Genomic DNA, 24,410 nt, shown 5'->3' with positions numbered 1-24,410 from the left:
TAATGAATTCTAGCCGAACTTCATTCGCATTGTCGCACCCTATGCACACATTTTGGCAATATTAACCAGCATTATTTCAGATAGAAAAAAAATATTGTAAAGTGCAACAGTGCGTGACGTCAGAGAAGGACACTGATTTGTCAGCGAGACGCCAATCACGTGCTAAGTATGCAACGAATGTGTCCGTCGGCAGCTACCAGGAAGAGAACCAACCTTATACGAAGCGTCAGTCCTAAGTTTAGTAGAGCGAATGAATGATATAGTTTTAAGATAACTGTATTGTTATAGATACATTATCTTTGTAATTTAAATTATATGACAATATATACAAAAAAAATCAACTGATTAAAATAGGTTACTAATTAGACAAAGGTAATTTCATGGCTTTCCCACTGTGGAATTGAAAGAAAGAAGTTATTGAAATTCGCCGAGCTAAACCTTTATAGCCACTGAAGTCTCACCCCAACTTTCGTAAGTTTTGCTGGTGAATAAGATAGCCGCGAAATTTATGCACAATCTCTGCCTTCTGTTTGCTTTTAAAAATTAAAATTAAAGATGCCACTGTTGTGTAATTTTTTCTCATGCTGTTACATCACTGTCTTGCCCAAACATCTATACTCTGTCCCGGAAATCTCTGGAGCAAGAGCTAGCGAGCGATAACAAGTCCTGTGCGCAAGTAGGACTCGAGAGGGCTCGACCAATGAACTCGTGAAGGTGTAAGTGCATGCATGTAGGGGAAAACGCGGCTGCCGCAGCCCACTCTCTCTACCGTTAACCACCGGCTTGCTCCACAGATTCCCGAGACAAATATTGTATATTTAAACAACACCGAAGTCAAGAAAGTTGTTTTTCTCTATTCTCCTTTAATTAATTGGCTTAGGGATACATGCTGTGTTGAATAATGACATACTTCAGTCGTACTCGTGAGCATTCGTCAGTTTGAAATTATCGTATCACTTCTTCCCAGTGGCGTGCCCAAGGGGCGGTTGGTGGGGTTTATGACCCCCCTCCTTTGGCCTAGTATTCCTAAAAAGCAAATGCAGGAAAAGATGACAAAATGAGGGCTGACTACAAAAAAATGTATACCTAACACCCTCCTTTCGAAAATCCTGGGCACGCCACTGCTTCTTCCAAACTAATGCCGACAGTTGAGAGGCTTTATTCAGTTATCCTTCAGACCTTCACATGAACCAAAGTTGAGAACAAAAGTTCAGTTACTTCAAATTCACACATTTCACTTGTTTTGGAAATAGAAGCACAGTACTGACAAAACGACGTGTGATGTGTATACTAGTTGGAAATATGACAATACGTTTTTTTGAAGAACACTCACAAGTTTATAATATTATAACTTTCAGTTTTTCCAGGAAGAGAATTCGTGTGAAATGCAACGAGTAATATCCAGCTGTTCGAGCTACGAGTGTTTTTTTCTCCACTGTGAAGGAAGGAATAGACGAATATTTCTCCGTGTTTGTTTTCGCATTTATTGCTTTCTATATTGTTAATTGTTTCGTGAGAAATATTCCAGATGCTCTGTTTAAAATGTTATGGATTGTACTGATAATAAACTTCCAGGAATAATTTGTTGTTTTATGCATCTCTGTTTGCAGAGACATCTGTTTGAATATATTTATTCCCTTAGAATCTGGGAAGAAATATGACAATTACTAATTAATGCTCTTGTCATTTGCTTTTTTGTATCTATGCGTTATTAATAATACTGTAAGCGGCTGTGATGCACAAACTGGTTAGTTGTCTAAATTTGTGACCCTGAAAAATGATATGCATGTTTAGAATGAAATTAAAGAATCTGATGAAAAATTACATTTGTCGGGTGGAAATTTTGGTACAAGGATTAGAGAAGCACACACAATAATTTCCTTGACTTTGGAAAGTTGATTATTATCTTAGCTAATTCGTTTAAACATGAATTTTATGCCGAGACGGTTGTCAAAGAATGTATGTCGTTTCAATTTCGATTTTGAAGTCCATTTTATGCACAGATAGGATAATTGGGACCGAACCTACAGTTTAGAGTGGTGTGTCCGATCCACTGGTTCCTCTACCGGGTATCGAACCCGAGATCCTTTGATTACAAGCTGACGACGTTACCACTACGCCATCGAGGAGGCCCTGAATGTTCGATTTTAATAGTTTCCCATTTTAATCACATTATTTTATTGAGCAATACATTTGTGAGTATAATAGATGTTGAATGCTGCTGTACAAGAGATAGACACGGAACACCGGTCAAAAACACAAACACAACCCAACATTTTTTTATTTAAAAAGAAAATAACTGAAAAATGTTTAAGGGAATATTCGCCATGGAAGAATGATCACTTCCACCATAAATTTCACAAACACTGTTTTAATTGTAGGTCCAATTTGTATTACAAGCAAATCAGGAATCCATTTCTTCACAGTTGTCCTTACTACCAAATTTTCAGTCACTCTCAGTGTATACGCGTACAATATATGGTTTGTGACAGAACAAAGAAAGAGCACGGACAGGTACCTGTTGTATTTTGTATATTGATATTCACGAAAATAAATATGGTTTTAATAAATAAGTTTAGACTTGTGCAAATGCGAATGTTAGTTTTTGCGGGGGTTGGAACTGTTGAATTCTCAACAATTTTTGCGAGGCGGGGTGGGAGTGGTTGAATTCTCAACAAATTTCGCGTTATTTCACTGTTCTGGAGATATGAAAACCACGATCGTTGCACATTACAAAACTCAAGGACCCAAAAGGGGGAGGGAAAGGAATATTTATTTTATTGCACTAGAAATGCTTGATTTAGCTTTCTGGTAAAAATGCATTTTTGCGTTTACCCATTTGCCTCAATCGTTATACATTTCCAGAATTACTGAATTAAATTGATTGATTGAATTGGTTTATTTCACTTCGTTTTTGGCTAATGGCGAAAATGAGAATGAGTGATGATATGAAATTGATGGACACTAAAACAAGACCAAGAACACCCATGCCCATTCCGGCATTCGAACCCGTAACCCCTACTGTGTAGATAACCACTAGGGTACTGAATGAAATTAGTGAATAATTATTTATTTACCTCCTGTTTAAACAAATCTTCTGTCACCAGCACATAGTCCCATCATTTCCCTCTGTAACCTAGTTATTTTTTTTCAAGGAAGAAAGAGTCCCACACTGAACTATGAATCTGGGAAGCTTGGAACAATCCGCTGACATTACTTGTATGTATGCCATACCTGCAATTTCGTGCAACGTTACCGTTGTATTTAATTTCATTTGCATTTGATTAAAATTTTATGCTTTTAAAAAATAGAGCTCTTCTGTAATGTGTAAGCTTGTTTTCTACTCATCATGTCATTGGAGCCTCGTTGTACGAATTGTTTAGAGTTGTCCCTTTCTTCGTTTTTATTGCATTTGCGAAATGTAAACTTTGTGTATGTTTTGATTACTGTTGCTTGATTGAAGGCTAAGGGCTTGTGATTGCTTGCCTTTGGGTGCCTTGTTCGAGGCAAACACGAGATAGAAAAGTAGAGGGAGTGGGTGTGATGCATGAAATTTTAGCAGCTGGTTGGAAGGCTAATTAAGGCAAGGGAATCAGAGGAAAGGGAAACATTCTGTTGTTTTTTTTTTTTCGAAAAATATTCATTTTGCAAATACCTTAAAAATAACAGGTCTAAAGACGGCCACGGTTAGGCTCCTGTTTATTTTGCTGTTTGCATATTACCGCTCAGAGAAAATCGTTATCATTTCGTTTGGCGGTAATATCTCTCTCCGCTCGTAGAAAAATTTCGCACGTTCAATCCTTTATCTGTGTTGTTAATGGTGTTTAGTCGGAATCTTTATTGTGTGGTGAAAACTGGAAAATACTGGTAATTTTAGTTACACGGAAGCGGAGCCTCAAAGCATTCGAGTTGAACTTTGAAAACGTCTGCACATTTTGTAAGCAATGTTGTTTTCTTTTTGTTTCCAATACAAGTGGACACCGCATTGAAATAAGGTACCTTGTATATTATATATTAAGATATTTACTTCAGAAGTCTAATTAAGAAATACGTTATGAATTCAAGTAAGACTTAAGGCAAGCGTGCGGGGAAATGCTTCCCATAATTTATTGTGAGGTCATCTAAAATTTATCCTCCCTACAATTTACTAAGGCCAAACCTGACGTCCACAGAAGGAATATCACGTTAACTTCGGCGCACACATATGATAAACGTAACTAAAAATGCATCCTTTACCAGAACTTGAACCTGGGTATGTGACAGACCGCGAGACAATTTGCACACAGGTAAGACAACATAAACGAAAAAGCTGGTCTGACTTGGTGGCACAGTTGGCATGACAATGACACAGTAAGCCAGAGACTCGGAATTCTAGTCCTAGCCAAGGCTGTATTTTTTGCAAAAGCAATATTATTGCATTGCATCGTGGGAAATGCTCGATATCAGCTGTTTATATTATTTCCTGTTATTATTTGTCATTATAATAAAGCATTGGAATGCAAAATGTTTTCTCCCACCACCATTATTGATGGATGGAAATCTCCCCGCATTTTCTTTTCTTGGGTGTTCGCTTCTGGGGTCGTTGCAAGTAAGGAAACTTAAATCATGCGCCTGGTGCCAGTTCATTAGACAGGATATTTATGTCAACTAGTGTAATCTTTGTCCCTTACCGTTGTTGCCAATTGTACTGTTATGGAAACGTTGATTTGTTTTTTTAAGGAACACCGATGGGGAGCAGATGGCCGACCGAGTGGTTAGTCTATGTACACCGGTATAAAGTTGCGTTTGCGCCCGTCTTTTTTATAGCAGTGTTGCTTATTTTAATTGAAACAAACTGGCAACATTGGGTGCGTGGGCTGAACAGAGATGGGGAAAAGCCTGCAGCCGCAATGGTCCAGCTTCCGTGGAAGCTGTGAGGCTAGACAGTGTTGCTCAAACTAGAAAATTGTGCTCAATGTTTCAATTGAGTGACGATGGGCTGGAGGAGGTTCAGTGCTTATGCCGAATTACAGACGGAATAGAAGTAACGTCACTTTTTCTTTCCTACGTTGGCCGTGGCGAATTGCATGTTATCCTCCAAGACAAGGAGGACCAGGGTACCGCGAAATTGTGAGAGATTGGGGAGAGAAAAAAAACAGTTTACGAGCACAGCATTTTCTTTCGATTGTACTTGAAATGAGTTAAAACCTTTTGTATTAAACACTATCGTGGCGAATAGCGGCATTGTTCATTTCAGTGACCACACTTTTATGGTTGAAATAGTTCACAAATATCCTAGACTAATATTACTTAACTGTACTTACGTATTTGATGTAGTTTTGTTCATGTCAGTTAAATCCGGAAGTTATTGTTTTTAAATTTTATACAATTAAAAATATGAATTCCCTAAGAACTGGAATCGCGGCCATTTAGTTCCACAGCTCCATTGATGTAACTGCGATGTGTTCATGTGTTCGAGACCCGACAAGGAACACATTTTGTGTTTGCCTTCTTATCATCTTCATACGTTTCAGTAATATATTTTCGGTATATTACTAATTGAACTTTCGCAATGCACAATTTACCTGAAGAAACCGAGGCTACTTGTTCTGTGTGACGTCGGTGCTGTGTTCGGATTGGAGACACTAATTGGCACACATCTTATTTTTAAGACCCCCGAATGAGATTGTAAATGCCCCAGTGCTTGTGGAGGCCCCTCCGATGCCGCAGTGGAAGCGTCATCACCTTGTAATCAAGGGGTCCCGGGTTCGATACCTGGTGGAGGCACATAGTGGCTCGGATCCCACTTTAAACTGTAGGTTCAGTCCCGATTATCCTTACTATGCATAAAATGGACTTAAAAACACCAAATCAATCAAACCAGTGCTTGTGACTTACCTGCTCTGCCCGATTTTTTCCATTACTTCACATACCCAAATATCTTTTATATATATAAAATTAAACGTCCAAAATGTCGATTATATTTGCTAGAGTACGCAGGCCAAACTCGTTTATCGATGAAGATTGTGAATGTTCGAAAGACTGTCGCAACATACAATTTAGTTTCTTTATATTCCATATTCTAGAACAAATTCTAAAATATGTATTCAGCAAAAGAGTAACATTTCGCCAAGAATGTATTATTTGTTCATAAAGAGTGACGAATATGAATTGCCTAGCTTATGGAATACTTATTTGTTGAAGAAATATTACCGCAGAGTTTTAATGCATCACGAAGCAGGAACAAATTTATCAGTTAGTGCGGGGTGACTCACATACGTATATATACGCAAGCACTTCCTGGTTCCTATACTTAGCTGTGTTTTATCTATTAGATACTGAAGTGGCTTATTGTTTGGCAGTAGTCGACATATCACCCATACATTGATTGCATCGTCCAAAACTTCCAAACGGTATATCTTTTAAAATTTGTGTGTGCTATTGTAAAATTGTCTCCAAATTAAAAATGTTCAAAAGAGCTAAATCTGACTAATGGCAATACCAGGAGAGAAAGCAGAATTGAAAATTTGAGAAAAGGTGTTAAAGAAAATACTTAATTTGTTACTTTGTAATCTAGCTTAGCTGCTGTCGAATCAAAAACATGTTTCCTGAAAGACAAACAACAGCGAATTCCAAGTATCCATTGTTTTTTCACACAATTTGGTTAACTTTCAGAGGCTGTTGTTCTACAAATAAGCATTATGTGTAAAGTCCTTCCTTGTAAAATGTGGTTATGCAGGCATAAGAAGATTATAAAATGTAGGTTCATACATTGATATATAGAGAGAAAGCAGAGTAAATTGAACGTCGTGAACTAGAAGGAATCTAAGGTAAACTTGCATAATATTGTTTCCATTTTCGTCCACATGACTAAGTACTCTGTGTGAACAGAAGCCCAGAAACAATAGTATGTAGATAATATAATTTCTGCATGTATAACACATTGTAATAGGTGTTTATTGCAGGCAAATTCACTACTTGTACATGCACTATTTGTTTATGTACAGATCGCATCACTGTATTGCAAGAAAGTAGGAAAATACGCAAGAAGACGTACTTTTACATAAAAATACGAATGTGTGAAAAAAAAATCGAATATGTCGAAATATATTAATTTGTTACCTCAGTTTCAACAATAGTGTACCCTGTAACTTAAGGGGGAGATGGACAATTTCCAATAGGTCCTTCTCTCTGAGGCAGCTGGGAGCACTGTTGCCAACTTAGCTCTTTCGTGCACTCGTTTGGCTGTGAACTGTGGCACCCGCCCCCTGCCCCACTATGATGCCATCACTAGCCCCGACCCACATAGGCAACCAACTTTTGCCATGCGTTCACATGTTGCACGTGACGTGATATTATTATTTTGGCTGCGTCGTCCCACTCCTCTTACCTCCCCAGCTACTTTTATATAGCGCCTTGACGGTTGATGATGACAATATTGTTATCCGGTAATCCCTTATTTTCGATTCATACAACCATCGATGGATTATTGAGATGGGCGATGCTGTCAGATCTAGACGGTGAAAACTAAGAATAGATTGTCATCACTTTAAAGTTGCCGGTGATAGCAGCGCCCCCCACCCCCTTGACAACTAAAATTACCATGGGAGGCACTTTATCCAGCCTTCGTAAATTAGCTCGTTTATGCATATCAGGATTGCAACACTGCCAGGATGGGCGCAGGAGGCAAGGAAAAATGCATTACGCTTACGAGAGAATTATTTTATTCGTTTTCTTGGGGATATCAAACTTCCGATGGCGGAAAGAACATATGATCGGGTAGAGGATCCATTGAAGATGATATTTTGTCTAGAAATAGTCGAAACTCCCATTTGTTTAGCCTTAACTTGAATTTGAAGTTGTCTCTCCAAAAGGAATACATGGGATTCTGTAAATACTTATTCATCATATTTTTCAAACACAGTATGTAGCTTAATAATCAACTTTAAAAACAGCTTCCACTTGCAACATGGGGAGAAATTCATACTCTCAAATTATGCGTGCATTTCCTATAGTATAGCAGTGCCCAGTCCGAAGATATTTAAATAAATGCATGCCTGGTGCAAAATTGTCAAACGTCACCTTAAAGGAAATGTGAGGAATTTTTGTGTCGTCGATTCATTGATTCCGATTTTCACACGTCGATTTTTTCTCAACTCCAGATGGGAGATACGACTTCAACTCCCTGTGCACGACACCGACATGAAAATTTGATATTCTGGTACAGCACAATGATAGTACCTTCTAAATAATTGTTAAGAGAAGAAAAGTCCTAGAACATAGATGTGTGATGGGGCATTTCGGGCAAGAAAATGTCCATATTAGGTGTAGGCTGTTGTAGAGCCCCGGAAGCCTATAGAAGAGAGCGTTGTGGATTTGTGGAGGTGCTCGTATGAGTGCTCGAAAAGTATTTTGAGATTTTTAAAGATTCTGTTCTAATTTTGTCATTGGTGATTGAATACAAGAACGTCATGTTTTCTATTCAGAACGAGTGCGTGGTTGCTATTTAAAAGAAGCCGATGCTGGGTCTATGGACGTAACCGCAGAGAAGGTATTCTATGTGGTGTGACGTATTACGTTTCTTGGTTCATCCAGTGTTATCCTCATGATATTTGTATAGTACACAAACAAATGTGAATAAGTGTAGAGATGGTGGAAATTATATGTGTGGAAGATTGGAATTGGATTTTAGTGCGTATAGCTTTTGCCTTGCGATGAGCAACATTTCACATTCTTCTTATTCGCACAAATTCAGGAAGACATGCTTTATACCAACTCGTACATCATTGCAAACTAACCAACCAGCCAACCTTTCGTGCGCTGAATAGCGCACTTCGGAAGGCCGAAAAGCTCTTTTTTTGCCGTCCGTGGCTTTGTCTGCAGGATTGGATGAATCTAGATCTCTTTCCCCATGCCAGGTTCTGTGCAGGCAACCCACCTCCCTTCCCTCCCATCTTATTCCGCTCCCCTGGCCACGTTTGACGGTCTCCCAGTCAGCCAGTACTTTCGCCGTACAACGCTGTTGAATGCTGGTGTGCAATGGGATAGACACAAAGGAACGAGCACGGAGTTTTTGGTGCAAAAGAAGGCAGTTTTCCTGCAGCTCCCAGTGTGTCTTATGGAACGAGTGCTAGTGCGTTGTCGCTGCAAAACCACGTGTTGTAAAATGTTTCGGTGAAAATGCAGTGCTAGTAGTGAACGCGTGTTGGTTTTCGGGGAACATGGTCGTTTGGAGCAGAGTTGTCAACCCCTAGCCGCGTCTTTCTCGATATTTTCCGGACAGGTCACGCAACCCTTCATTGTCCCACGTGACCCCTGTTGCACTCGTACCCCTCATGCATCAACCCACCTCGACCTTTTCTGACCCCGAGTCCTCGGACCTTGTGTACATGCGGCTGGGCGTTGCAAGGGCCCAAAGAAGCAACTTGGAAGACAGAACCGAAGTGACACCTACAACCACCAACAACAATAACAGCGGAGAAGGATTTGTTTCCAAAATGCCGGGTCTCGTGGAAGCAGAAGATGCAATTTTCGTTGATCCAGCCGCGTCCTTTACTTATCCTGGACCACCTTACACCGAAGCTCAGGTAAGAAAAGTAGAATATCGAGTATATTTATACATCTGAATACTTTGCTGAAAATTGAAATAGGTTCTTCATAAATTTAGTGTTTTTTAAAATGTTATTCCTTTCGATGGAAATGTACCGTCTAATGTGTCGCTTTGAGTAACAACAACCCAATATTTCGTGGGTTGGGATTGGTCGCCTATTTTATGTCTTTAGAAATTGGTGCTGAAACTTGAGGCTAATTAACATAAACATCCCCCACCTCCTACGTTATGCTTTAAAGTATAGCTACCAGACCAGGGTTAGATTATTCACGTAGCCATTGTTTTCCAAATAAATTGTTCTTGATCCTAAAAGAAAATGCCTTTCCCCTTATCTGATATTTATACAATACAGTATTTGAAAAAAATAATTTTACTCTGCAAACTGCTTCATACATGATGTAAGGTACGTAAAGAATCAGTGGCACGGGCCGTCTTCCCCTCTCCCCACTCACTAACTATTAATTTAAGATTGAAGTTTAGGCTAGCATATGTTAAGAGACAAAGATTCCCTCCCTCCCCACGATTCAGGTGTGCAATGCATTTCACTAAATATGTTTCTTGGCTACTTTTTAAATTTATTAAATTGTTGCACTAGATGGTAATTCTTTGCATTTGTAAAAGTGAGAGAGAATCATTAATAAACCTTAAGTTTGTTAGTCCAAAAAAAGTTTCATTTTAGCGTCATTTTTGTTTTTAACACAATATGGTTTCAGTGAGAAGATCTTTATACTGGACAAGTAATCTTCGCGAGCTTATGTTCGAAGTTGCTATACACTAGAGTTTACCACTTTCTTGCACGGTAATATTTGAATATATTTAGCAGACAGTGCTGTACAAGTACGCACATATAAGATTATCTGCTGGAAAAGGGGGGCAGAGCCTCCCTCAGTCGCCTCCCGCAGAATCGAAAGTATTGTGTTCAAGCGTCTTCTGTTCCACAAGCAAATGAACCAGAGGATTGTAAACTTTGATTCAGCTCATACATAGTGATCGGAATCTCGTCCTAATATTGCACACACACAAAAAAAATAATATCAACAACCATGCAAACTAAAGTCCGTTAATAATCTTTCAGACACAATCTGTTATTTCTTTTTTTCGCGATGCCCCTGCACAATAACTAATACGTCGAAATCTGAGAGAACAGGAGAATTTCCCATTCATATCGTTTGAGGTGGATACATTTCCAAAACCGAAACCACGTGTTTGCTTGAAACGAAGTTGAAACTTTTTGTTGTTTTTCGTGCCACTGATCATGGATGCTGTGTGTGCACCGTCTTTAACTTTTCCCTGTGTGGTGTGCGTCCCCCTCTTCTCGTCGTTTCTCGTGTGATTGCATCACAGGACAGATGTTCGCGAGCGTACGCAAGCTGCGAAAGAAAGAGGGAGCGTGACGTGTACGGCAACAGGTATTCTGAACACGAGCAGAATTGCGGTCACGGTGCTTTGCTATCAGAAAACAGGATGAATATTGACTCTTTTTGTTTGCTTCATAAAATGACTACAAATTCGCGTGGTCTGCATGCCAATGTTGTGTTTATGTCGGTCCGTGCAATTTGGCATCCATCACTTACTTTTTATTATATTTGCCGTTTTGAAACTGTCCCGTGAATTGCCCGATATAAATTTCTCAAGTTGCTTCGTCCATAATTAACGGCTCAGAATGAGATCATTATACTTCTCTCCACCTGGTGTAAAAATGGATCGCCATACTTTCAGGATGATGGTTCGTGTTAATATCTGTAAGCAACTCATTGTAGCATGCCCTTCAGCAGTCTCCCCCCCCCCCCGAAAATATTTGGCAGGGTTTGTTGTGACTCGATTCATGTGCAGATCGACCGATTGGAGCCCAAGCTACAGCTTCAAGTGAGAGCCTAACCACTGGATGTGCTTCGAGCGGGAACTGAGTCCCTGAACACAATTGAAAGTCAAGGGGAGTGCACTCAGGTGTAGATCTAAATTGCGGGAAGAAACGTCCAAATATTTATCCATAGCGTGTGATTCGTGAGAAGTGTAATTGTAAATTTTATCGATCAACTCGAATGGCCACGAATAGCTAAATTGTATTGTGTGTGTCGTTACACTTTTTTTCATCTCCTGCCTCTAAAGTATTCGCAACCTACTAACACACTAACGTTAAATGGGTTGTCGAACGTTCAGGATATAATATATGAAAAGATTCGTAATGTTCAGTAGCTTGCACGTTGTGGGGTATACTACAGCTTCTTTCTTAATGCTTCCAGTAGGAAGTGTTTTTCCTGCCTTCGACATACTGTACTTCACACATTAACACAAATGCTATTAAACCCCCTCCCCTCACGCTTGTATATAGCTAGGCACCCATACTCGATTGAGCTTGAGTAGTTTGCAGTGGTCAGAAGAAACAAACCAGGAATGTTTTGTGAGCCTTGTGTTATATTTAGTTGCTGATAATGGGCTTGCTCTGACAGTGCAAAAAGCTGTAGTGCTGACGCACACCGGAACTTAATTTCGATCCACGATTCAAGAATAATTGAAGGGGTCGGGTGTAAAGCATGGTAAGTGACATTTTGGTCATTTCTGAGTTCATTTAGAAAAATGGTTATAAGCTACACTGTAGATAAATTGTGGGGTGAAATTTCCAATATCACGAGACTTCACTGAGCCCAATGCAAATTGTATGACATGGGCATTTCACTCGAAAATTGAAGGTTGGCATATTTTACTTGGTAACTCAAAAATTACCAAAATGTCACTTACCGTGTTTTATACCCGAGCCCTTCAATGAACAATTACTAAGGCAACTAACAACTATTGCAAGCTGTAATAAACATAATATTCATCACATCGATCGTAGAATTTTTGCTGATTTCATTAAGAATGGACCATTAGTAGTAGTTGATGAGTCATGCACGTTTTCCTTTTTGATCTGTAGTGCAGGAGGTAGTAAATTAGGGCATTGACTGCTACGAAAAAAGGCATAACCCTTCCCCCCCTTCTTTACGAAGTTCCTAGGCAAACAACTAGTTATTGACACATACGTTATATTTCGTTGTTCTATTATCCCTCAAGTATTTGGATTGTTTTTTTTGTTGTTTTTTTTCCGTAAGGAAGAGCCAGGGGAGATGACTACTGTTTATAGCCGCTGTACAGAGGTCCTTGCAATCTTTGGTAATGTTTTAATAATGCTGCAAAATGTGACCGACCGAGGCTGGAAGCAACGAGTCCCCAAAAGGGGGAAGGAATGAAATGGAAGTGATTTCGAAGAGAGACCAAAAGCGAACTTTTTCCGTCTTTTGCACTGTCCGTTTCTAACTACGCCGCTCCCGCGCACTCGCACGTTACGAGTTTTTGAGGGAGAAACGACGGCGGCCGTAATGGCCACTCATTTAGCTGCGAAAGTTTGCGAGGTTAGAATGGCTCGGTTTGGTCTGTTGGTTGGCTGTTGAGAGGGGGGAGGTGAAGAGAGGGGGCGATGAAGGAAAAAAGAAAGAAACGGTTTTCTACGAGTTTAAAGATGAAAAAAGGTAAGTAAAAACGGTTGAGGGTGGAGGGCTAGTTTTGGGAGGGGTGCAAGTTAGATTGTCCTCCTCCTCCTGTTCTCTTCCGCTTCGGTTCTCCCCCCCCTCTCTCTCCCTTTCTTTTTCTTCAAAGCTCTGCTACCACTTTTCTGTCTGTCTGCCTGCCTGCTGTGTAACATGTCGACAAAGAATCAGTGTTGCCAAATTGTCCTCTGTAATGTGTCTAGGTTGCAGTTTACCTAATTTGACAATGGTGCTTGTGTCATTTTGTCTTCGACAGCTGTCAGTATGTCTTGCACCTTTTAACTCCTAGCAGTCAACTAGGTTAAAAATTCTGCATTTTTAAAGGTTACTTTATTTTTATAAAATTCGTATCCACTGGTTTATCAATACCCTTCCAACAACCCCTAATTTTTTTGATAACTGTAAACAAAGGCCAAAAGTCGGTTTATGTTATAGCCTTCTAATGAAGGAGTATCGGTTCATTTCCGGTGAAGACACATAATGATTAAGATATCACTTGAAACTGTAGGCTGTTCCGATTAACCTATTTGTGCATGAAGTAAACTTGGAGTAAACTTTGCCAGAAAAAAACTGTGGCTAGGGACATGAACCTTCTGGTCTAGAAATAGCAAATGGAAGAAAGAACCGTGCGCTTGTGTGTGTGCGTAACAGTAATACGGCGGTGGGGGAAGGCTATCGCCCCGGGCGCCAAACAAAAAAAAATAATTGGAAAACATCAAACATCTTGGTAGGTGCCCGTGGAATTGTCGGAGCCCTATTACGAGGCTTGAAGATACCAATGCGATTACCCATTCTTTATTTTATAATGTTTCACTACATAAATAATATTGTCAATGATCAAAGAAGTAGATCTAAACATTTTCTTATTCGCTTCGCTCGCGGAAAGAAATTCCGTATTAGTCACATCAAATCGTGCTTTTTGCTTTTAGCCAAAAGTAGCAGTAAACGAAGTAAAAAAACGAAATCAATGAATCAGTTTATGATGATTTAATACTATAAGAGGCACCGAGTGGAGACTAATAAAAGTGCAGAGGGTGTTTAGTAAATAGAAAAAGAATAAAATAGGGAAATATGGGTTTCGAGTTTTGATCAAGTGGTTATTGGGTATATATTACAATTGCGTTAAGAGAAAGATATCCTCAGAATTGACAAATGTAAGTTATGGCTCTTGTTTCATTATAGTTAAGTACATGCATTACTTTATGTGATGTTTATTACAGATACTATTACTACATGTCGCATGTACAGAGAAGTAAATAGTGGTAAATTATTTCGAACTTTTTATCCAAGGACAATTTTGTATTTGTGAACTTTACAACAATTTTTTTTTAAAAAAAAAACGCACTTTTGCAATGGATGCATTGCAAAGTCCCGCGCGAATATTAAAAATGAGAGTAAACGGTGGGGTGTGGAAACAAAAACTACGAGAGACTGCACCAATCAAGGATCATATCGATCTTGATTCGCTCAGATTCGGTGAAGCTATGAACATCGAACTACGACTATCGTAAAAAACACTATTTCATTTTCAGTATAGTCAAGTAGATAACCGCTTCTCTTTTATTAAACGTGCTTTATGCAGTCGCATTACACAGATACCTTAGTAAGTAGGCACGTATTTAGAAATTTATTTCGGCAAGTGTCTCAGAAATAATAAAAATATTGACGTTTAAATTACAATAATTGTTATAATTGTATTCAATTAAAAATAGTTAAAATATATAAATTAATATTGTATTGATATTATTTATATGAATAGGTAAAAATACAGTATAAAAATAGAAATATAAAAGCATGTATTCATTATCTGGCGTACCTGTAGTTAAGATCGCTTAAATTTTGCATGAAAGCAACTGTCTGACAAGCAAATTAGTGCCAAATAGATAATAATAATAATATTTATTAAATAACAAAATCGAATGTTACATCCAGTTGATAATTTATAATGAATAATTATTCAACAAAGGAGACGTTGTACTACGTTAGCTTTTGTTTAGACACACATCAAATTAATGTTATTTAAAGCTATTATAAAAACTAAATATTTACTTTTACTGCCTTCAAATAAGTTCGGTGGAAATAAATATCACTCGATTGTACGAAAAATGTTAAACAACGTATATTTTCAATATTTAATTTTTGTAATTGGTAAGCCTTTCGGTGGGGTCCGTACCCCATGAACCCCCTCTCTAAATACGTCCTTGTTAGTAAGTAAAAGTAGTCTTGCACAAGCATTCTTATGTTGTAAATCATGATCGTGTTTATTAAATTCGGTAACGATACCGCTTGTTTACCGAAGGAAAATGTTTTATAACTATTACTTCCATTATACCTAGGTAAAGCATAGTATTGCTCGTTGCAAATTAAATCTGAAGATAGTATCTTAATACCTTCCATGCAATAAGAGTCAATTACATATTCACACACCCGATAGCGTAGTGATAACGTTGTCGCCTTGTAATTAAGGGGGCCCAGGTTCGACAAACGGTGGAGGCACACAGTGATTCGGATCCCACTTTAAACTGTAGTTCTAGACCCGATTATACTTTTACATATAGTAGACTTTAAAAACTGAAGTGCCAAACAGGCCGTTTGTTATTTAACAAAGGGAAGTTAATTGGTTCCCCGTAAACTCGCCAGCAGTACTCCAATATATCAGATCGCCAGCAAATTGCTTTATTTTCTCGCAGTTTGCAACTCTGATGCGTGTAATCTCGTTGGGTCGAGATGGTTCTGAAAGCAGTACCTGGAAGCGGGGAGGGGGTAGGTTAGGTTAGTCCGCAAAGCCGGGGAAGGGTGGGGGATAAAGGACTATTCGGGGATAGAGAATGCAATGTTCTTGGTTCGACGTAGCAGGGGCTGGAAAGAAGGCAAGCGCTCGGCTGCCAAACCGAGTCTCTTGTCTCTCCCGAGTCCGTCTCCTCTCCGGCAGTGTTTGCTTGTGGAGGAAGCAAGCACATCGAGAAGGGGGGGACCGAAGCAAGCGTATGACGTCATTCCGGACGATGCTAATCGCTTTTTCCCCTTCTTTTTTTTGTGACGTTGTTTGAAGCGTAGATGTCCTCTGAGGAGAGCAAGAGATCTGGAGACAGGAAGGGGGAAGGAAGACGGCGCTGGTGGTGGTTTTATCAGCTGCCGTGGCAAAAGTAAAACTGCTCTGAACAGAAAACTAAAAGGACTTCGGAAATAATCGACGTATTCTTTCGTGTCCGTGACTCGAATTGAAGAACTTGCATAGCTGAGAAGTCATGATCTAGTTTATTAGGTTCTGGAAAGTAAGAATGAGCATCGAATGGGGTTGTTCACCGCCAAACGTTCGCGAAGAGGATTCCATTTGTTGTGTGGTTGCAATAGGTTTTACATTGGGTCGCAATGTCGTGTTATTCAAGGCCATTTTTTCCGAAACGAGCAGATTTTTACCTATATTGACAATGAAAATACACACGAAAACCTAATAAAGTAACTGAGTTGACAGTTACTTATACTAGATAAGTTAAAACTAAGATAGCAATTAGGCATTTTTTCACTACCGTCCAAAACTAAATTAATATTAATTAAATCATAATTAACCCCTATGAACACACACAGGAGAAAATATCCTGAGTTATGAAAGGAATTGAAGACTAAAATTGGTAAACGCTGTAAGTGCCAAAATAATTCAAACACCGTTTTCCACGTTAAACTGTGCAATGTGCCATGTTTTATAATGTGGTAAACGTGAAAATTCGCTGGTAGCCCTCTAAGTAGTTCCAATTGCGTGTAAAGAGGTCACTAGTGTGAGCGTTCTTACGGGCTGATGTGCGGAACGATGCGATTTCCCAACACTTTCGCTTTTGGCACTTACAACGTTTACCACTTTTATTCCTCAACTGTTAAAACAGAGCATCATTTTACGAAGAATGTAGAGAAGTGTGATAATATGCAAAATAATAAGATATTGACAACTGCCATGAAAATTAAATCACATTCTTCTAAATCGCGTGTGTTGGGGAGGAGGGTTAACGCACTAAATATCAACAATAAATCGCTGAACTTGCGAATATTGCAAGTTGGATAATTATGCAAATACTATTTTTTAAGGTTAAATCAAATTAATTATAGTTTTTTTTACACACACACTGCAAAAGCCTTTAAGCAATATACTTTATAGTATTTTAATAACACATCTTCTGTAATAATATTGACAACGGTATTTTGTTATTTAAAAATGTGATACTGAATGACGCTACGCGTGGAGCCACGTTTAAGTCTCCATGTAATGCATACTGATGTAACAAGATATGTGACGATTGTTGGCTAGAATGAACGTCCATAAACGGAAGAATGGTTGGAAAGCATTGATTGATGGTGGAGAAAGTTATATTCGGTCAGAATATGCATAACCCTATTATAAGCCGGATTGTCATTACCTTGTTTGCCCGAAGAAAGTGAAAGTCTTGTGGCACTGCTATTTCCAGTCACACTCGTATCTCTTGGAACTGCCCCCTACAAGCAACTAGGAAAATGGGGATGTAAGTGGGGTGTTCAATTGTGTGTTTGCAAGTTGTTGTTTTTTTCAGCACTACGGTTGCTCATCATTCTTGTACATTATATTGAATTGGCACTGTAATGATGTAAAAATTCTAAATAGTTTAGGTTCCGAAAACAGTAGCACAAGGATACTTACGTTTTAATATGCTTGTTTCTTTGATTCAAGCAAATATATATGTATGTATTGTTTTTTCTGTGATATTGTTCGTACTGCGTTTACTGCAACATCCACACCGCTGATTACAATAATCTTTATCGGGGAAGAAGAGCTATGGAAAACGCTTTATAAATTCCTGCAATTGCAGTAAGACCTTCCATACAGACGTGAAGAAATCCGAAGAATACATTTGGATTGCATTCTTGATGCAAGAGTAGGCTAGTTTAGCTTCCAGGATTCCACCGTGTGAAGGACGCGGGCTAAGGCAGCAGGGCATATGCGTTTTTGCGTTGCTGCATGGCAATTCATCATGAAATGAAGGATTTACTAATTGAACTGTCTCTCAAGCATAGTTTGTTCATCAACTAACACTACCGTACCAAGTTCTGCATTGCGTCACGGTCGTCAGATCACTTGCCTCTGAATCGAAGGTAATGATGGATTGTTTATGTATCGTGATGTTGGCGTGTTTTACGGTTTGCTTTGCTACTGTATAAATTGTGCCATTCTACATGGAGAATTTGGAAATGCCGAATTGTTTGTCGCTTGTTCTGGTTGAGAGATTTCTTTCGTCACATCTATGTGGTTTGGAATCTGAGTGTTAATCAATCTAGGTTTATTTCGAACGAAATATAATTTATAAATCGGCGGAAATGGTTTAGCTAATCTTGCAAATCTCGAATTCAGGAATAGTGTATTATTTAATTCTCTGATGTATTACCACTATAAATAATATGTATAGATGTGTGCGTACTACATACACACAAACCTCTACAGTTGTGTTTTTTTTTTCTGGGAAGAATGGTTCTCTTAACCCTCTTAAATCAGTTTGCTATGGCAACACAAGCGATATTCATTCAAAGTTAATCATAAGATGTACCGAAGAATTCTGCGGTATCTATATTATATTAGTATATATTTTGCTATATTTGTTTCATTTACACTAAAGATTAATTCATTTTTGTTGTCACCTATTGAAAGAGGTACAGGTACGGCGTACCCCCAGAAAATGCGCGCACGCACATACACACATCCTTAAGTGATCTGTTTTTTTTTTCACTTGAGATGTATAGTACATTTTTGTTTCAGCATTCTCCAATTAATATCCCACTTGTGGATAGTCGCGACGATGAGGGTGAAAGGCCTGATTGATGAAATTGATATTAGGACGGACACTGACAAAATCTCACACATACCCAAACCTCGAACCTTTGGTGGCTACAGGAAATTGTTTTGTGCTTGCTTATAATATGTGTGTTTTGTTAAGTTTCCCGTGTATCTAGAACCCGATTCATCAAAGATTTGTCCAAAAAAAAATCTGTTCCGAAGAACCAAAGTTATATTTCAAAACCTGAAAAATAAGGTGTGCGTTAATATTAAAGATAACGATCTTGTTAAATGCAGTTTTCCTTGTTTTCTATATATTTGTAATAGTTTTGTGTCGAGGTCCTGTATTGTATTACAAATATTAGATAACGGGCATTCATTCCACATGAAGATACTTCTGGATCGAAATATTAGAAACGAAAACGCGCATTTCGAAATTTGAATTGTTTTGAACTAAGTTATTTTGCAGACTAGCTCACGTCCAAAAACAAAACGAAGACAAGTGACATCGTAATCCTTGTATGTTGACGCTTCTTTCTTGTCAAAATATTTTGTATAAAAACTTATTTTACCAGATGTTGCGTTACTTACTCGTGAAGAGTACTCGAAAGTGTGAAGTTGTAAACACTACCTTTCTCACCTTCAGCATGCCCTACCATTAGCCTCTAACGTATGTCACACCAAAACATTTGTCGTGGGTTTGTAAATTACCGTGAGTAACTGAGAACCAAGTTAACTACAAATAGGCTATGTGTAGTTAGAATTAGTGAACCTGCATAGTCTATTAGTTCCGAATCCTGGTTAAATTCCAGGGATTGGTCTGATACGAATTTTGAGACAATGTATTTGTATAAATCGTCTCTAGTCTCACACACTCTCTCATCGGTGGTGTTTCGGTCCCATCACCTCCACCATAGCCGAGATCAATAATGTGTGAAGCCGGCCTTCGCGGTGGAGTGGTTATCTAGAGCGCTTTGAAGCCAGAGGACCCAGGTTCGAACCCTGGTCAAGACGACATTGTGTTTGTCCTACCATATACTGTATTTTATCAGTTCATCATTCATCGCCGCGGTTAACCCAATAGGTGGAAAAGCGACGCGAAGTAACCGAAATAGAAAGTGTGGAGCCCCATCGTGGCATAGGAGATAGATTAGGGTTTTTTGTAGGTAGTTTTTTTTTTTTTTTCATTCTCTTCCCCATACAACGAAACTTTTTCCCTCCGATGCTTAGGGAGTGTAGTGGATCCCTCCTTTCTCGACACAAAGTATTAGCCTTCAAATTTCATGTTGACCATCTGCCCAAGTGAAGTTCAGAGACCTTGAAAAGTTACGGGTGACCTATCTTTGCCTGCGCCATCTGCTGTTTCCCAAGAGGTACCGTTTTGTGGAACAATGGCTCCGACTGGTAGAACATCCCAGGAAGCGGCGCTGTAATTGTAATTAGCTCGTGGTGTGTAGCCCTTTATCTGCTTACTACGCAGAACTGTCTGGCTCTTTCTTTCCTTTCTTGTCTTGTATAGTTAATGTTTTTTTATACATATAGTTCGCGTGTTGTAAATCATTTTGTTGTTTGTGCCTTTTTGTCTATCGTCCAAGTTTAGAGGATTGTGCTTATTACAGCTCGCTTCTCGCATCAAATGCTAATCGCGACAGTTTCGAAACGTGGGCGTCGCCAGAAATTTTTGAGGGGGGGTCAGCCCATAATAAACTAATAAATAAACCAATTTATCATTATTATATAAATGAAGAGACTTTCCTACTCGGTCCATCAGTGAGTGAATGTACATCACAACTATTTTTTTTACATTTCATATTGTTAGTGTACTGATATTCATAGCTATTGTATTTTGTTATAAACTTTTACAGGCTTCTGTCAATGTTGCGATACCTCTCACATAAAATTATATTGTTTGGAATTTTGAAAACTGGACAACCATTTATTCTAGGATTACATGGTAGAATATGAAAATATAGTCTGGTACCTATATTTTACACTACATTTTTTCGACCTAATGCACTTTTTACTTAGGTTATTTTGTTAGAATACTAATTGAATAAACTTTATTTCTGTTGTTAATAATAAAAATAACAATATTTCTTCTTTTTTGTAACTTGAAATGAACGATGCTAATTTCCAAGGGGGAGTCGCCCCCTCCAGATGGCCGTGGTCAGAAGTTGAGGCATGCCGTTTTGTGTCTCTTTTTATGACGTGAATCGAACCTAAGGCGTGCTCCACCAAACGTGAGAATACAGACTTGAATTCACAATTTAGGCTATCTTGTCTTGCCTCTGTATGTCTGTATATAGAGAATAATCTGTATGTAATGGGTGACTTTAATGTTCCTTTGTGCCCCTCCCCCTCAGAAGGAGAGAGATTATTTCCAAACATTTTTCTCCACTGCTTCGTTCATGTTTCTGCAATTACTCACCAGTTAACATAATTCTTGGTGTAGTGCTTTTTACCTGACATCCAAATCCAGGGTTCATTTAATTATCCGAGTTGTTATTTTTCTCCCAATTCCTTTTCTCAACACCCAGTTACTAAACTGATATTATTATATTCACCTTATAGTACTGAAAGTGAACCGCAGTAACACGTCTCACCTGCAAGGAATGTAAATTAAGCACATATGTAGATTTTGACCGCCAGAATTACTGTATTTACAATTAATAGAATTTGCTTGTAAGAATGGCACCATGAAACTTTGAACGTGAAATTTCAAACTGGCCACAGGACCAGAATGAGTGGTCTAATCGTCACCACCCTCCTTCGTCTTTCACATTCTGTTCCGCGATTGCCCGCGGATATTTGGTTGCTGTTGAGATATGAGGAGATGGAGATAGATCCGTCGTGGAGAGAAGATTTCGAAGATATCGATTTGCATTGGAAGCCGTTATCTTTTCACGAATCGCGATAATTTGGGTGAGACGAATGATGATGAGACACTCATAAAGACCTCTCTCACTGGGGTGAGAGAACCCCAGAATGATGTAAACGAAACCAAACTGGAAAATCTCCACGGATACAAGTCAGGTCTTGTACTTCGTCACGATATGGAGCAAGCAAGCCTGTGCAAAAAAAAAAAAACAAAAAAAAAACACTAAGTTGTCCCGTTTCCTGATTGGCAAATTCACATTGAGGAACCCCCCTCCAAGAAATCCCCTTATGTCACACTTCCTTGCCGACAGATATTCCGCACACTCCAGATCGCCACAGATCTTCCGCAATCTGTTGCTTTGAGTGAATTGATTCGGTGCACTTGTGAAAGCGAACACGTGCAACATCCTTTCGCCGCTCCTCCCTCGGAACACGTGCCGGCCCACATGTCGCACTCTTCGGACCGTCCTGCAACCTTCATCTGCACGCGACCCACTCGCACACACACCATCCTCATGCGGCCTAACCAAGGGAGGGACTCCATTACGGAGACGGTTCAGCTGGTCACACACGTACGTACTCACTTTTCGCCCGGCCACTCATTGAGGCGGCACAGTTGAGTACCGGGAGAGTCGTTTCGATCGGGCCCAGCTGTGGGGCACATTCCAATATTGACGTGCCGCCTGCTCCTTCACACGGTGGCTCCGGCGACTGTCAGCTGCAGCCACCACGTCCCACCTGTCACCCTGACAAATCCCCGCTAGCAAGCAGCTTTCTCGACGTCACTACATGGAAGAGAGGGATGCAACAAGTGCCGCCGCGGAAAACAAACGCTCAGCCCAGATTGGTTTAAATTAAATATCAGACTTACCTGGCCGTTGGCCGCTTGGGAGCGGTGCTTGCCATGTTTTATGTCAGGAATGACCTGTCTTGGCTTCTTTGTTGACTTTTTCATCTGCAAGTGACCTTCTTCCGTTTGCTCATTTGATTAGCTGCCTTTCCGTAGGTGTAAAGGCTGGTGGAACATTCTAGGTAGAGACTGTATTGAGGCGACACGAGGCTGGATGAGTCTCGGAGTAAAAATTTGTTTATATTCGTATTGTTATTTAGCGCCTTTCTCCTACCACTTTTGCACAATCGCGAAGATGAGGATGAGTGATTGATTTGGTTTATTTTACTTTGCTTTTCCTCCACTTTTGGCCAATCGCGAAGATGAGAATGAGATGATGAGGAGACCGAAAGAACACCCATGCCGGGATTCGAACCCACTACAGGATGAGTGATGATTCGATGAACTTGATGATGGACACTCACAAAGAATATCCATGGTCAAGCCGGGAATTTTGAGTGGTACGAACCACCGAGCCGACGTCTCAAATTTTAATATACTTTATGCTCAGATATGTTGATCGAGACTTTTATAAAGTGGGATCCGAACCACTTTGCAATGCTCTTCCACTGGTGATCTAACACGGGATAAGTCGACATCGTTGCCACTACGTCATAGAGGAAGCCCGCTTCGAGTGTCTACGCACACTCTCTTTCACACACAACATATGCAGCGTGCTACTGAACGAACTTTCACAGCACAGTACAGAAGTAATTAAGCCAAAGAGCTTTCCTTTAAATTATTTTCTGTTCGACGCTATATCCAAATTTCGAGGGTATCGTTAGTTCCGTTCTATCAACAGTACCATGAAAACCCTCCCATATTCTTACCATCGTTACCCAGTTTCAGCAACCCGACCTCGCTGCTTTTACGATCTGGCCGGGGGGGGGGGGGAGAATGGAATGGTCGTGCCCACTGGCCATTGACAGATTTGATGAAGGATTTGTAGAAAATCCGTGCAATGAAATACGAACATGAGGAATATTTGAATATGTGGATAGCTCGTGAAGCGGATAAACGATAAGACTGTCCGGATAATGCACACATTCGGATATCTGGATATGACAATCCCTAGCATTAACCGGAATGTGTGCATCCACGCAGCACATGTTCACTATTCCCATAAACACATTTACTAGTTACTATTAACATATGGCTTATCCATAACTAATCAGGAAGATTCCGTATAGTAAATTTAGTGTAGGTAAATCTTTTAATATTATACCCAAGTTTCATTTGAGATCGAGACTTCTTTCGTCTTGAGTATCATCTCTAAATCGAACTGTGTTCAAAAAAGAAAAAGATACTGGTGGAAATTCAGTTTCGTTTCGGAGAAATCATGAAAAGCTTCTTATAAGCAACTCAAATAACGGTGAAGGTAGGAATTGTACCATTTTCGAGTCATTCCGTAACAACGCCAAATTTCTAGTGACTTTACACCAGCGCCATTTCCAAACTAAACAAACAAACAAAAAAACACTGCATACCATTCGGAGTGTGTGTGTGTGTACGTATATATGTATGTATGTATATAAAGGTTTCTTTTCGAAATTCAACATATCGACTTCCTAACTTAGACATATTGTGACAAATCATCTCTGTTCCAATACGCTTTCCTCCCAGTGATTGCTAGATTGTCTCGTCCACCGTTGAATTTACGTGTATTTGACTCGTGTAGTGGGTGCTGTGGGACTGTTCTAGGTATCTTTAGAGTAAATTACTCTATCCAGCATGCTT

The 24,410-nt window shown here is 39.4% G+C and overlaps 1 protein-coding gene across 15 annotated transcripts in view; it reads left to right on the top strand.

Moving 5' to 3' along the window:
• Positions 1–24,410, top strand: part of da (transcription factor daughterless) — a 338,039-nt gene that overhangs the window by 136,353 nt on the left and 177,276 nt on the right. Inside the window, exon 1 of one of the 15 annotated variants that reach the window (XM_083137017.1) lies at positions 8,968–9,566. The exons of the other annotated variants lie outside the window; for them this stretch is intronic. Coding sequence (XP_082993143.1) covers positions 9,315–9,566 — 252 coding nt within the window. The 5' untranslated portion in view covers positions 8,968–9,314. Of the gene's footprint in view, positions 1–8,967; positions 9,567–24,410 lie in introns of those variants that run through there. 15 annotated transcript variants of the gene reach the window in all.

This window comes from Lepisma saccharinum, chromosome 1 (genome assembly GCF_977018435.1).
Source record: "Lepisma saccharinum chromosome 1, izLepSacc3.1, whole genome shotgun sequence".
Taxonomy (NCBI): Eukaryota; Metazoa; Arthropoda; class Insecta; order Zygentoma; family Lepismatidae; genus Lepisma; species Lepisma saccharinum.
The sequence above is the reverse complement of the archived record's forward strand: the minus strand, read 5'-3'. Positions and strand labels throughout refer to the sequence as shown.